General features: G+C 38.8%; 1 protein-coding gene across 1 annotated transcript in view; it reads right to left on the reverse strand.

Moving 5' to 3' along the window:
• DNAH6 (dynein axonemal heavy chain 6) overlaps positions 1-16,158 on the reverse strand; it is a 297,300-nt gene that overhangs the window by 126,686 nt on the left and 154,456 nt on the right. The window contains exons 34-41 of the mRNA XM_059078614.2: positions 14,873-15,428; positions 13,989-14,111; positions 9,228-9,410; positions 8,556-8,699; positions 6,066-6,287; positions 5,115-5,262; positions 2,609-2,766; positions 1,010-1,141 (exon numbers count right to left, since the gene is read on the reverse strand). Of these exons, the coding sequence (XP_058934597.1) occupies positions 1,010-1,141; positions 2,609-2,766; positions 5,115-5,262; positions 6,066-6,287; positions 8,556-8,699; positions 9,228-9,410; positions 13,989-14,111; positions 14,873-15,428 (1,666 nt within the window). The remainder of the gene's footprint in view (positions 1-1,009; positions 1,142-2,608; positions 2,767-5,114; positions 5,263-6,065; positions 6,288-8,555; positions 8,700-9,227; positions 9,411-13,988; positions 14,112-14,872; positions 15,429-16,158) is intronic.

Below are 16,158 nucleotides of genomic sequence, written 5' to 3' on the forward strand. Positions count from 1 at the left end.
ACTACTTCAAATGTATTAAAAATAATTTCCCATGGATGTAATTTCAATATGAAAACCACTTTCCAGCTGACTGTTGCATACGTACTGGTTTTGGTCCTTTCTCTCCTCTAAGAAGACCCCACTGGAAGGAGAGGCTGGTGCAGGTAAATGCAGAGCCTCACTTTATGACTGTGTCACTGCCTCTTTGGCTCCCGGGTGACTGTGACCAAAGCCAGTCTCTTCAGACCAGTCACCCGTCTCATCCTACCTGGATGCACACATGACCACTTCCTGCCTCTGTGACCACATTCACCTGTGTGTTTCTGTTCATCCCTGTGTCAATTCCACCTTGTAGGACTCAGCTCACTGCTTGTCTCCTCTGAGTGTCTTTGCTGGTTGGTATGACATACTCGCTCTGGTCATGCTGCTTCATGGTCTCTCATCATTCTACTTAGGATAATGCTTTGCACTTACTGAACACTTCTGCTGAGCCCTTACAGGGCAGACACAGTTATTTCCCCCAGTTAAAGGACGAGGAAGTGGTCCCCTGGGGAAGTTTGGGCAGATGGAAGAAACAAAAGTGGTTGTTTCTGCTCGTGGGGTGGTGGCAGCAGGGGTCATGAATTCTGGGTTGGTGTGTTGAGCCTGAGCCTGCTGGGTTATCAGGGGTGGTGTCTGCTGGGCAAGTGGACATAGACATGGCGATCAGCGAGGAGACGAGCACAGAGGCCGGAGCTGGGTAGGAATGAGATCTGCTGAGAGTCAAGGGCCTGGGACATAGCCTTCTTTAGAGGTAGGGGCAGTGTTCTGACCATCTTTCTGCATTCCTAAAACTACCTCTGAGACCACAAACGCAGAAGGCCATGATGCAAATGCCTATCAGCTACTGCCCAGATGCCCCTGTGCCTACCTGGTTTCTGCTGAGGAAACGATGGATGGGCTCCCTAGAAATGGACTGTTCTGATTGTGTGAATCTTGGAACAAATAAGTTTTCTTTTCCCCTCTTGTCCAAGTTTGAATCCACCCTCACCTGAAAAATCTGTTTCAGACTGTGCTCCGAGGGCATCGGGAGAGAGAACATGCTGAAGTGTCGGATGAAGCGGGCGGTCACGGGGTTGCGGCCACCACCTGGCGGTGCGCACGCTGATACAATCGTTACGTCCTGTATGGAGAGAAATCCACTCGGGTCACCCAGCAAAGAAGGACATGCAATGTGCCCATCTCAACAGTAGGACTCAACCAACAGTTTTGGAGGACCTACCCTAGGACAGCACTGTGTTATATTTTCCAACACATTATCTGAATTAATTCTCACAACCACCTCAGGAGATCACTGTTGTTATCTCCACTTTGTAGATGAAAAAAAATCAAGGCCCTAGATGATTAAATAAGTTACTCAAGGTTACTCAGCTAACTCATCTATCTTGTACAAATACTCCTATGTAAAAATCTAACCTTAAAAAAATTGTAAGAACTTGTACCTTAGGTTAAAATATATTTAATAAATACTAAGTATAGTCAGTTCTTGTTATTTGTGGTAGTTGTGTTCTATAAAATTGCCAGCAACACTGAATTAATGCACCCTGAACCATTGCTCCTAGGGGAAATACAGGGCTAGGTTCCTTAGAGCCTCTGGTCATGACATGTTTCAACTGGTCATTTCATGATATTGCAGGTGCCTCTGGCCTTGCCTCCTCTCTAGTCCATACCTTCCCTGCAGCCAAGGGGATCTTTCTACAATGTTTCATTCAGAGGCTCCTCATCACATTCCTCATAATGGCACCATGGCCCCCCTGGGCTGACCTTTGCCTGTCCTGCTGCTTTGGTGCTCACATTCCACACCCTCATGGTGTCTCACATTACTTGCTTTGAGATGTAAATAACTCCCTTTCCTTGCTTTGCCCTGCCCTACCTGCAAAATCCTGTTCTGACATCACCTCTTCTGGGAAGGATTCTCTCATCATCAACCCAGTGCCCACCCCTGCCTCACTCCAGTCTCTCACCACTTATCAACCTACATTATAAACACATGTTCATCCATCCTTCAAAGCTGAACCCTCCAGGAGGCCGGGGCTGTCTCAGTTGTCTATAAATCTCATGAATCAAGCATGGCGAGAACCCAATACAGACTGAATGAATTGAGTTACACACAAGAAATGCAGAGGCCATATGTCATGGGCTGAATTATGTGTCCTTCTCTGCCTCCTCTTGGCCAATCATGTGTTGAAGCCCTAACCCCCCGTAACCCACAATGTGACTGTATTTGGAGACAGGGTATTTAAAGAGGTAATTTAGTTAAGATGAGGTCACTATGGTGGGTCCTAATCCAATATGACTGGTGTCCTTACAAGAAGAGATGGTTTGGACATGGATACAGGGAGAAAATCATAAGAAGACATAGGGAGAACACGGCCATCTATAAGCCAAGGAGAGAGGCCGCAGAATAAACCAACCCTACTGACATCTTGATCTTGGACTTCCACCTTCTAGAACTGTGAGGAAATAAATTTCTATAGTTTGAGTCACCCAGTCTGTGGTACTTTGTTGTGGCAACCCCAGCAAATGAATGCACCATATTTCACTGCCATTTAAACTGAAACATGCAAAGTAATTTAAAACCTAAAGTAACCTGTATGTCTTTCCAAAAGAGTTTGTTTCTGTCATAAAATCCACCAAAATCTTGATATTGCCGAAGTAATTCAATGGGAGGCTGAGAGCCGTAGCGATCCAGTCTGGGCATGTTTAAATCGTCAACAAAAATCACAATTCGTTTGTTTACTGGTGCCCCTAGGAAATAACATGAATTTAAGAATTATTATTTGCCCTCGGTAAACGTAAGATGAGACTTAGGTAAGGCTTTGGACTCAGTGAACACCGTGCAGGTCATTATGAGCTCAGTTTTCTACAGAGTGACAAGGGTCCCAGCAGAGTCTTGTCTTGAGGATGAGAGATCTCCCTCTGGCCCCATCCAGGCTCTGACACGAAGCTGTGGATCTTAGCACTTCAGTTGACCTTCCCAAACCCAGCCTCTCCCCCTGCCCTCACCAACTGTGTGGCCTGGGCCTGGGGGAAGTAAAGTCATTTCCTTTTCACAGGAGGAAGCAGAAGAATCCCAAAAGTTTCCCTACATAAATGCCATCCCACCACCCCCTACAGGGAAAACAGGACAGGATATTCAAAAGCATCCTTATTACATCAAAGGGAAAGCCGGTGCAGTGGAGCTGTACAATGGCATATTTAACTTAAAGAAAGTCAATATACACGTTCAGAAGAAAAAAAGAATGATAACGTAGAAAAGAGAACAACTTAAGAAGAGGAAGTGACTCCACCACGCTGGCATCCAGCATGTGACAATTCCAAAGAAAGTGAGGCAAACTCAGCGCCCCACTTCATCTTCTGGCCTCTGGAAGCCAAGTAGCAGGTCAGGGGTGGGGAGCGGTGCTATGAGTACCATTCATAAAAATTTGGGGCCCCCACCAGAAAGACTGGCATCCTTTGCCCTGCACCTACCTGAGCAGGAAAAGGGTAACAGAGAGGGGCTAGGAAAGCAGCTGGCATGACAGGACCTGTGAGCTGATAGACAATGTGGAAGGCAGCTGGGCCTGAGCTCTGCCTAGCGTTCCACCCAGGAGGGCTGTGGGCTGGGCAAGTGGACCCCAGCAGCAGGAGCCTGCAGGATGTGTCACTGGAGGGTGGCACAAAGTGGGGCTGAGACCGTGATTCCCAACATCAGGGAACCTTCCAGTGGGAAGGTCAATGCTTGGCCTGTGCACAATTCTTCTAGGAGGCCTTGAGAAAACCTGCTCCTGGAAGCCTGCCATGTCGAGAGCACGGACAACCATCAGGCCAGTGGAGAAGCAGGGCAATCCACAGAGGCCCACCTAAATTTCAGTTAGGGAGAACCTTGTCCTTCCTTTCTCCTCCCATCCAGATACGCTAGAGCCTCCTAGAGGGAGCGTGGGAAGAGTAAAAGAGCCCCCATGTCCCTCTCCACCTCCAGCACCTCCAGCCACAAACCTGGCTTATAGCAGAGGAGAAGAAGAGCTTTAACTTGGGTTTGGACTGATTAACAACAAGGTCGTACTGTATAGCACAGGGAACTATATCATATCTCCTGGGATAAACCATAATGGAAAAGAATATTAAAAAAATGTATATATGTGTATAACTGAGTCACTTTGCAGTACAGCAGAAATTAACACAACATTGTAAATCAATTATACTTCAAAAACAAAAAAAAGACAAAAAAAAAATGGGGGTTTGGGATTGAAGCTTTACATTGGACCAGACTCAAAATTGCAAGTGACCAGAAAGTTATGGTATTTATCTCAGCAGTTAATAAGGCAGGGTGAGAGAGATCCCACAAAGCTTGGCGGAAAGCGCTGCCTGAAGGAAACAACAAAACAGTTTCATGCTTATTCCCTACTGAGTTCAGCTAACTCAGTGCACCAGACATAAAGAGTTTTTTTTTTTTTTTAAATTTATTTTTAAATTTTTGGCTGCATTGGGTCTTTGATGCTGCGCGCGGGCTTCCGCTAGTTGCTGCGGGCAGGGGCTACTCTTCGTTGCGGTGTGCAGGCTTCTCATTGTGGTGGCCTCTCCTCCTGCTGCAGAGAATGGGCTCCAGGCTCACAGGCTTCAGTAGCTGTGGCATGCGGGCTCAGTAGTTATGGTTTCGCAGGTTCCAGAGTGTACGCTCAGCAGTCATGGCGCACGGACCTAGTTGCTCCGCGTCATGTGGGATCCTCCCAGTTTCTCAAACCTATGTCCTCTGCATTGGCAGGTGGACTCCTAACCACTGTCCCACCAGGGAAGCCCCTGTTTGTTTGTTTTAAATAAAGGGAAATCAGTGCAGATTTGAAAGCATGGCATGAGTGGAGAGAGGGAGAGCCATGGAGGGGCAGAGATTGAAGATGCTCTGGGTTGAAGGTGATGATAGAAATAAACTACCTGCTTGCTAACAGTAAGATATCTAGATCTATAACCAGGAAAGAATACCATGAACAGAATTACCTTTACAAATAAGTTAAACAAAGAAAATATCCAATTGTAATTTTATTACATGCACGGTTTATGTGACTTATTAGCATTTAATAATTAATATGTGTGAGACAGATGACAAGGATAATTCTTACCTAGAATATTTTTTCTTTTCCTTTCCAGTTTTGATTCAATGATCTCTTGTGTTCTTGCTGATGAAGTTTGAGCAGAAAAATTTAGATAAACAGGAACATAGCCAGCTGATTCTTGAATTCTATTTAGCAGTCCTTTTGTAATAACAGACTTTAAAATAAAAAAAAATTAATTGATTTCACATTCAATATAAAATCTTTCAATTGTCTATATCAGTAATATTCCAGAACAATGAGTAAGAAACAGGACAGAAAAGGACAGAGGTTAAAGCCAGATTGAAATATCTGCCTTTCTCTTCCTGGAGATTCCGTTTAATGATATTTATCAGAGCCCAAGAAATATTCTAATCAGCTCTATCTCAGCAAAAATTTTCATTTTAGTATCATACCAAAATCCATCTTGGTTACTATCCAAGTCAATTTGATAGTAAGATTCAGAAACTCAGAAATAATTTAGAGGGGAAACAGTGAGTATCTGTTTATATGGATTCCCCCCAAACCAAGAAGACCAAACAATCAGCATTTTCCTCCATACTCCACTTTTTCTAAACACCATCACTGTGTTGGGTAGAAGTAAACGGGCAGGAGGGGGACAGACTGACCTTCATCAATAGTCTATTGGGGACACAAACTGCCTTGACAAATTCCCACCCTAACCTGTGCAGTGTCAGCCCTAGAAATTCTAAAGGACACAACATAAAAGCCCCCAAACACAGAAGACTGGTCCACAGTGTTCTCTGGTTTATATATATTATTGACACCCAGGATTTATTCAGAAAGTGGCAAACTGTGGAGTCGATATAGATTCAGCACAGTCACATTCTTCCTGAAAAAATGATCAAAATTCAAAAGAAATTCCCCTGAGAAAGAAGGTATTATTTATGGAGCTTACAATTCTAAATTCATCATGCCCTTGTTTTGGACAGGACTTCTTGTTTGATGTAGGTTTCCTACCTTGCCAACTCCCGTTATTCCAGTAAACAACACTGAATGCCTGACTGCTAGTAGTTTTTCCATTAGATACCCAAAGCGCACTGTGTCAGCTGTAGGGACAAGCATTTCAAAAAATGGAATATCTCGGCTGTACTTGAAGGTGGGTATGATTCGTTCCCAGGGATCCAGCCGTTTGGTGTCAAAGTCCATGTGAATGCTCCACAGGTCACCAGAACTGGGAAGCTAGAGTATAAAATTAAACACCACTTTCAATGGGATTGACACATGGCAACAGAAATATTTACACAGAAACAAAGGCAGTCATAGGACATGGATGGATTTGGATTTTTGTTCCTTTGTGGAAAAGTAGTTGTTTAAGGATCAGAGTCTAATTCTTTAAACTTAATCATGCAATACAGTACAGCAAAAACCTGATATATTGACTATATCAAAACCCCATATTAGAATTGTAAATCATTTTCAATTCAATCCAACATTCAGGGGCTTACTTCATGCCAAATACTGTGTTTGGTGTTAGGGGAAAATGCTGAATGAGACCCAGCCTCTGCCTTCAATGACCTTGTAATCTACCTGGGGACACAAGCACATTAGTTAATAATCATGGAGAAATAAGGGTTATAGTGGAGTTTAGTACATTCACAAAGGAGAGATGGCTCATTTCTACTTGCAGGAGAGTTGTGGTCATGGCTAGAGATTTAGGAGGGCTTCTAAGGGGTGGTGATGCTACAACTTAGATGTGAAGGACAAGCAGGAGTCAGTCTTTGCCCTTCAAACAGGGCAAAGAAGGGATGAGATGGGGGAAGAAGGAGTCAGGGTTCAGGCTCAGAAAACAGGTCTGGAAGCCATGGAAAGTGCCACGCATGTTGGGGACTATAAGAGATAAGTCTGGAAACACAGATGAGGCCAAATTATAAAAATGTCATTTATTAAAGAGCTTGCAGCAAGAGTTCAGTGAAGAATTCTAAGTAGGCGGGTGACATGATCAGATTACATTTCAGAAATTTCATTCTGGCAGCTGTACAGAGCAGTGGTGTTTCAAGCACACTTGACAGTGACTCAATTTGACATGGTGACATGGTACATACATATATATGTGTGTGTTCAAATATGTATAATATTCACCCCAACTATCACTCAATTTTATATTCTATTCTACTTTTTAAAAAACTTTAGGATTTTCTACATATTCAGTTATGTTTTCTGCAAATAATGACAGTTTCATTTCTTTTCTAAAGTTTATTTATTTTTTCCTTGCCTTATTACACTGGCTAGGATCACCAATATAGTGTTGACTAAAAGTTGTGATAGTGGATAATTCATTTTTAAAAATTGGGTTATTAGTCTTTCAACTGATTTCATGACCAATTAATAGATTGTAACCTGTAATTCTAAAAAACAATGGTGTATAGGTGAATTAGACAGGACTGGATCAAAAGCAAGGGAATAATAAATAGGCTATTTTAACAACCCAGAAAAGAAATGAAAAGAACCTGAGTTATTCAGAGGCAACAAGGATGAAGAGAAGAGGAAATATTTGAAAAAAATTAATTAGAAGAAAAAATTCACTCACTTTACTCAGGTCAGTAAAGAAGGAAGAATCTATAACACTCATTGAGTTCTGGCTACTATTACGTGGCTGTCTGGCCATTTACTAAGGCAAGAAACAAAAATCCAACAGCAGCTGTACAGAGTAATAGATAATAGGATATTGCTATTAAAAAACTGAGTACATAGTGAAAAATCTTCTCCTGTGCTCTTTTGACTTGTGCCATTGTTCTTCAAGCACTTCTTCACTATTGGACAAAAGATATTTTGGGCTCATATCAAACTTTCCCTCCCTCAGTACTGGAATCAGCTGTTTCACTAAGCTGCTTTGGTTCTCTTTCATGGAGAATAGTATTTAGAAATCAGTAACTAAGTATGCTCATTGCTATTGAGGTGTCATTACTTCTAGTTCCTCTAAGCAGACAGAAGTAAGAAATTTATGTATGGATGGATGTATAGACCCATATATATATATATTCCATGAGTACCAAAACCTATAATTCCAATCCAAGAACACAAGGTGCATTCTAATCTTTCTCTTCCATATTTGTAAGTCCCTTCTCTTAACAGTGAGAAACCTCGTTGCCATTATCTTCAATATATTGATTCATTTGCTCAATTTTAGAACATACAGAAAGTAGCTTCAGAATTGCTAAACCATAACACTGTGAAAAAATAAGTTTACTAACTAAAATTCAATGTTTTTGCTAATAGTAGGGAGTTTTTATACACTTTTATACCTTACTTTCTTCATATGGCTGGGAGAGAACTCCTAAAATTTTTAATACAATAAATGTTACCTATAGTTTAAGAAAATGAATAATTTTAGATACCCTTTTACATGGAGAATTTATAGTGGGACCAAGGCTTTTAAAGTTTTAGTCTTGAAATTTAATTTTAATGATTCAGAGTTACTATGTTAAAATCAACTTTATTGGCTCTTACCCTGGCATCAGGATTATCATCAAATTGTGTTCTAATAAATGTATCAAAAGAATCCCAGTAGTTTTCAGTTAGATTCCCACCTAAAGACCATAAGTAACAGAATACGAAAGTCTGACACAGTACAGTGTTCAGTTTTGTTTGCTCCTGAAAGAACAAAGAGAAAGAATTTTAATATTTTATATGCTAACACAAAAAGAATCTTAAATTGAAAAGTCTAAAGACTGTTTTGTTTAGAATTATGCATTTTTAAAAGGGCACATTGCATGTTTCTTATATTTCATTCAATGGTGCACAGAGTGATGTTTTATAATAGTATATATTTAAATACTCTGATGAGAAAACGAATGGCAAGGAGCATGTAGAACAAGAGCTCAAGGTTGTCTTTCAACTATTATAACTATGTTTATGCCTGCATGAAGGTATTTAAGTAGACACACCCTGCGATTATGTTATACTGTAAGGAAGTTTAAACTGAGTAGTGGAGTAAACTATAGGCTAAATTCCTTCCAAATCTGAGATTGTATGAATCTATTCACAGTCATTAGTCCCCTAGAAAATTAACTTGAAAATTGAATAATCATATGACAGAAAGTTTGGAGTTGTTTATTTGCAGAGCATCTATACAATAACCACATTTTCCTAGTTTTATAGCAGTAAGAAAACTCTTCCTACCATTGTCAAATTAACTCCATCTTTCACAAGTATCAAAGACTCCAATAAGCAACAGAGCGTTGTAACTTTGCTGATGTCCACCTGTGGGATTGCTTGGTTGCATTTCTTATTAATAAAATTTAAACCATCATCAACATAACGCTGGAAAAGATTCAATATATATTCTTGAGTTTCTTCATTCAGCTGAAAAATCAAACAAACAAATAATATTTTAGCAAGACGAGATAAAATATATAATTAAGTTTAAAAAGGGTTGGTTCAAACTTCTATGTTGCAATATATCCTGTGACTTTTAGACTAAAGGGTATAAACATCACAAGATATGAAACAAGTTAAATGAAAAAAAACCCTTCTATGACTTGGGAGGGACACATGGGGGAGATTCTGGGTCACTGATAATGTCCTACATCTTGATCTGGTAATGGGTACAGAGGTGTTTATTTTATAATCATTTGTTAAACTGTCAACATATATTTCATGTAGTCATCTCTATTGATGATATCTCTCATAATTAAGAACAATGAAAAAGAAGAAGTATAAAGAGAAACATTTGAAATATCTATGTAAGGTAAAGGACTAATTCCCAAAGATTAAAAAAAAATGTTGCTCCCTCACCACTTTTTTTTAACATTGTACTGAACGTCTTACCTAATGCAATAGGAGAATAAAAGGAAAAAAATTTATACAGATTGGGAAGAAAGAAAAAAATTGCCTTTGTTTACAGATGAAACAATTATCTACATAGAAAATCCTAAAGAATTGACCAAAAACTCCTGGAACTAATAAGTAGTTATAGCAAAGCTGTAGCATACAATGTAAATATAAAAAGTCAATTACCTTCCTATATACCAGCAATGAATAATTAGAATTTGAAATTGAAAATACAACACCATTTACATTAGCACCAAAAAATAAAATACTTAGGTATATTTTTAACAAAATATTTCCAAGATTTATATGAGGAAAACAACAAGATTCTGATGAAAGAAAGCAAAGAACATCTAAGTAAATTAAGAGACAGCTCATGTGCATGCATAGAAAGACCCAATATTGTGAAGATGTTAGTTATTCCTAATGTGATCTATAGATTTGATGCAATCTGAATCAAAATACCAGTAAGTTACTTTGTGGATATCAACAAACTGAGTCTTAAGTTTATATGGCGAGGGAAAAGACCCAGAATAGTGAACACAATATTGGAGAACAAAGCCAAAGGAATGACACTACCTGACAAGACTTACTGTAAAGCTACAGTAGTTAAGACAGTGTGATACTGGCAAGAAAAAAAAATAGACAGATTAATGGAACAAAGTAGAGAGCCCATAAATAGACTCATACAAATATAGTCAAGTGATCTTTGACAAAGGAACAAAGGCAATCTAATGGAGAAGGGACAGTGTTTTCAACAATGGTGCTAGAATTGGACATCCACATGCAAAAAAAAAAACCCGAGAGAGAGAGAGAGAATCCAGACATTGATACTATGCCTTTCACAAAAATTAACTCATAATGGATCATAAACCTAAATGTAAAATGTAAAACTATAAAACTCTTAGAAGAAAACAGAGGAAAAGATTTAGGTGACCTTAGGTTTGGAAGTGAGTTTTTAGATATAACACCAAAAGCACAATCCATGAAAGAAAAATTGATGTTAGATGATTAAAATTAAAAATGTGTGTGTTGTGAAAGATATTGTTAAGAGAATGAAAAGACAAGCCAGATTTGGAGAAAATACTTGCAAAACACATATCTGATAAATAACTTGTATCCAACATATATAAAGAACTCCCCAAACTCAATAATAAGAAAACATACAAACCTGGACTTCCCTGGTGGCGCAGTGGTTAAGAATCCGCCGGCCAATGCAGGGGACACAGGCTCGATCCCTGGTCCAGGAAGATCCCACATGCCGCGGAGCAACAAAGCCCATGTGCCACAACTACTTAGCCTGCACTCTAGAGCCTGCGAGCCACAACTACTGAGCCTGCGTGCCACAAGTAATGAAGCCCGTGCACATAGAGCCTGTGCTCTGCAACAAGAGAAGCCACTGCAATGAGAAGCCTGTGCACTGCAACAAATAGTAGCCCTTGCTCACCACAACTAGAGAAAGCCCATGTGCAGCAATGAAGACCCAATGCAGGCATAAATAAATAAATAAATAAATAAAAATAAAGCACAATGCGTAGTCATTCACATCTGTGGAAAAAAATCGTACAACCTAATAAAAAGTGGGTAAAAGATTTGGACATCTCATCAAAGAAGATATTTGGATGGCAAATAAACATATGAAGAGACACTCAACATATTAGAGAACTGCACAGTGAAACCACAATGAGATACCGCTACAAACCTATTAGAATGGCTAAAATCTAAAATACCACACCACCACATTCTGGTGAGGATGTGGAGTGACAAGAACTCTCATTTATTGCTGGTGGGAATACAAAATGGTACAGCCATGTTGGAAGACAGACTAGCAGTTTCTTACAAAGGTAAACATAGTTTTATCATATGATACAGAAATCACAGTCCTGGGTATTTACCCAAATGAGCTGAAATCTTATGTCTACACAAATACCTGCACGTGAATGTTTGTAGGAGCTTTATTCATAATTGCTAAAACTTGGAAACTTTGAGATGTCTTTCAGTAGGTGAGTGGATAAACTTGGTAAATCCATACAATGGAGTATTAATCTATTGCCAAAAAATGAGCTATCAAGCCACAGAAAGACATGGAGGAACTGTAAATACATATTATTAAGTGAAAGAAGTCAATCTGAAAAAGCTACATACTGTATAATTCCAGCTATATGATGTTCTGGAAAAGGCAAAACTATGGAGACAGTAAAAACAATCAGTGGTGCCAGGTGATGAAAGAGGGTGTGGATGTATGAATAGGTAGAGCACAGATTTTTAAGGCAGTGAAACTATTCTGTATGATATTATACATGATATTATTTATTTATCAAAACTCATAGAATTGTACAACACAAAAGGGAACCATAATGTAAACTATGGACTTTAGTTCATAAGACTGTATGGTTCATCCATACTGGTTCATCAGTTTTAACAAATGTACCACACCAATGCAAAATGTTAATAACAGGGGAAACTATTTGGAGGAGGGAAATTATATGACAACTCTCTATACTTTCTGTTAAATTTTTCTATGAACCTTAAGCTGCTCTAAATAATAAAGTGTATTAAAAGAGTGAATTCAGAAATGTTTAACATCTTTTGGTAGCCCATGATAAAGTCTCAATTCTGAGAATTACTGTCTTTAATAAGGCACTCTGTTCACTTTGTTGTACCCCTGAAACTAACACAACGTTGTAAATCAACTCTACTCCAATAAAAAAATTAAAAAAAAAATAAGGTACTTGGAGTTTACCACAATAAGTTTACCACAATCTTCTTAAAATGTTGTTGCCTAAGAATGAGGAAAACAAGAGTTTTCTGATTCATTTTTGGAGGGGGAGATGCAGAAAGAAGATGGATTTCTTGAAGTGGCTTTCTTGAGATGAGATGGAGTAAAACACTTAAAAAGATTGCTTGTTCCACATATATGCATTAAAAGATGATATTTGTTTTTCTCTTCCTGACTTACTTCACTCTGTATGACAGACTCTAGGTCCATCCACATCTCTACAAATGACCGAATTTTGTTTCTTATTATGGCTGAGTAATATTCCATTGTATATATGTGCCACGTCTTCTTTATCCATTAGATGAACCAATTTGCAGGGTAGGAATGGACACGCAGACGTAGAAAATGGACATGAGGACATGGTGGGGAAGGGGGAAATGGGATGAATTGGGAGATTAGGATTGACATATATACACTACCATGTGTAAAATAGATAGAAGTGGGAACCTGCTGTATAGCACAGGGTGCTCAGCTCGGTGCTCCGTGGTGACCTAGATGGGTGGGATGGGGGAGGTGGGACGGAGGCCCAAGAGGGAGGGGATATATGTATACATATAGCTGATTCACTTTGTTGTACAGAAGAAACTAACAAAGCATTGTAAAGCAACTCTACCCCAATTAAAAAACAAACAAACAAACAAGATGAGTGGATGAAGGAGAAGTGCTATAAATAGACAATGGACTGTTACTCAGCAATAAAAAAAGAATGAAATCTCAAAAAGAAAAAAAAGATCACTTGTTAAGGTAAAGAGAAACCCTAGTTTAGAATGCAGAGGGTACAGAAGATAATATGGAACTGAGTTGTTCTGAATAATAATGTAAAAGCTTTCCTTCACTTTGGGTGGAATGGTACCTCTGAGGTTAGAATGTGTCTTGGGTAATTGACCTAAGGTTGGGTGAGAGGTAAACTGGTTTTCTCTTCTTGGCTCTCAGAGGTGTTAGGGATTCCTAAAATCTAAAAACTGTAACAATGCTTGGATTTACTGTTCTTTTCCTTCCAGGTACTTCCCTCTCATTATCTCAAGCCTCCTGCAAAGTCTTTTTTTAATGCCCCAGGTTGTTCTACCTGTGTTTGGGGAAACTCAAGGAAGTGTTTATATTTGAGAGAAAACAGGATGGAGAGAAGCCAGGCAGGGTAACAAAAAACGAGGACAGCTTTGGGAAGTATACAACCTTCCTGGAAGATCCCAAGAATTCTGGGGAGAGATCTCTGTACAATGCTGAGATTCCCTCAATCAAGCACAGTGAGGCATTAACCAATTGCTATCTGGGCACTCAAGGGAAGGGTGAGCCCTGACAGATGGAGACAGTGGGGAGTAAGTGATTGCACTTACTTTTTTAGAAACACTCTTCATCCAGGTTTTAACATAAGGCATCCACTTCAGTTCTTCAGGATCCACAAACACCATCCCACATCTACTGACTGTCGCAGGAGAGGCAACCTTTAGATCTTGCACCTAAAATTGAAAAGAGTCGAACAGGAAATGACCAACATGATACTTCCTTATTCCTGTAAATTCAACGTTAAGGAATCACACATTTAAAGTTTAAGTTAACACTGTAAGGCTTTGTGTGGAAGAGAATGGGGGAGCTCTAAGTGATTAAAAATGCAGAAGAAAAGTTAAGTGAGGAGTAAGGAGAAAAAAAATATAGAAGGATACTGTCAAATCCTTATGGGAAGGTATAAGTATTTCTTTTCCCTTCTTTTTGTTTTTCTTCTTATCTTTTTCATTCTTATATCCAATACCCAGCCTAATACCCAGGACATAGTAGGTATTCAATTAATGTTTGATGAATGAATACAGAAGGGGTGGTATCTTCCATAATATTTTGTAGCTGTATTTGGCCCACATTCCTTTTCCAATCCCATCACCAAATATTCATACCACAGAGGGATGATTTATTCATCTTAAAATATATATATATATATATGTGTATATATATTTACTGCCTCCAAAGGAAAAGAAACAAGCGCTTGGGAAGCTAGAATTTATTGTATTTCCTGTTTCTAGAGAGACAGAAACATTTGAGAGACTTTGGTTGTCAGAATGGACAATCTATTGTAAAAGGACAATTTGGTAAATATTTAGTATGTAAAGAAAACACCATGGTAGGCCTTACAGATAGTCAATGGTACATCACTAAGAGAAAAAAAATTAATGATGGTATGCTAATCTAATGAACGATTTCACTCCACAGTAAGGAATATGCAACTTACCTCAAAAAGCATGTGGATTTGAGGTGTGAGTTTAATCCTCTCACTGTTAGCCAGGCAAAGCGTCTTGTTATCATCCAGGACTGTATTCATATTTTCAATCCAAAGAGCATCTACTGGCCCATCACTGATGATCCATTTATGGTCTTGTGACGTATCATTCACAGCTGCTCGGACACTTAGTGCCATCAAACCATCTTTCCACTCTAAGGTTATGTTATTAACTTCACCATATAATTCACCCATTGTAATTGATTTAGGATTAAGAACATATGTTTTAACTGATTGGTAAAAGGGATTGTCTACACCAAGTTTTTGCAAATTCCCTAAAGTTTCTGCTAGTATTTGGTAAACTGTGGTCTTGCCACCTCCTGTTGGCCCTACTAACATAACACCATGCCTTACTAGCATGGTTTCATAGAACTGTATCACTTTTTTAACCATACATGTCTCAGGCTGAAGATTTTGTCTCTTCATGACATCTATAATTGTTGACTGCAATATACCATAATCGTGCTCTGGAATTTGAACTCCAGGAAAAAGGTCAGATATGATTCCACTGTAAAAAAATGAAATAAAATAAGTTAGGAACCACTGGTCATTGATATTTCCCCATGTTTGTTACAATTAATTTATTAAACATTACTATGGCTCCTATTTTTCTCATTATCTTTGCTTCTGAACACACAATACTAGATTATCCTGTGTGTTATACCAGAATCTCTCATTTCTCTGATATTGTGCATGATTTTGTTTGTTTCTTGTACAGTAGACCAATGTCCTTAAATATATTGGGAGCTTTTTGAGGTAGGGAATATTTCTTACATTTTTGTATTATACATAGTATGTGGCATAGTACCAAACATATAGGTGACAAATTTAACAGTTTATTTAAAAAATTATATTTATATCTCAAAAGCACTTATGTGTGCTTATAGTGGTATATAAATATTCAGAAAAATAAGATGGAAATAGAAATAGAAAACTAGTGCTACATAAAAAAGGGAGCAAAGGAAAAATGGATTGTTTCTGTAGGAAACAGTTAATATGGGATGGTTCTATGGGTAAAAAAGAAGCTAAACTCCCACTTTACACTACATAACACAAAAACATTTGAGAGGCAGTAAAAAACTTAATATAAAATGACAAGAAAAGTACAAGATGAGGGAGATCAAGATGGTGAAGTAGGAGGATGTGAGCTCATCTCTCTCCATGAACACATCAAAAATACATCTACATGTGGAGCAACTCTCACTGAAAACAAACTGGAGACTGGCGGAAAGACTCTT

This window comes from Kogia breviceps, chromosome 11 (genome assembly GCF_026419965.1).
Source record: "Kogia breviceps isolate mKogBre1 chromosome 11, mKogBre1 haplotype 1, whole genome shotgun sequence".
Taxonomy (NCBI): domain Eukaryota; kingdom Metazoa; phylum Chordata; class Mammalia; order Artiodactyla; family Physeteridae; genus Kogia; species Kogia breviceps.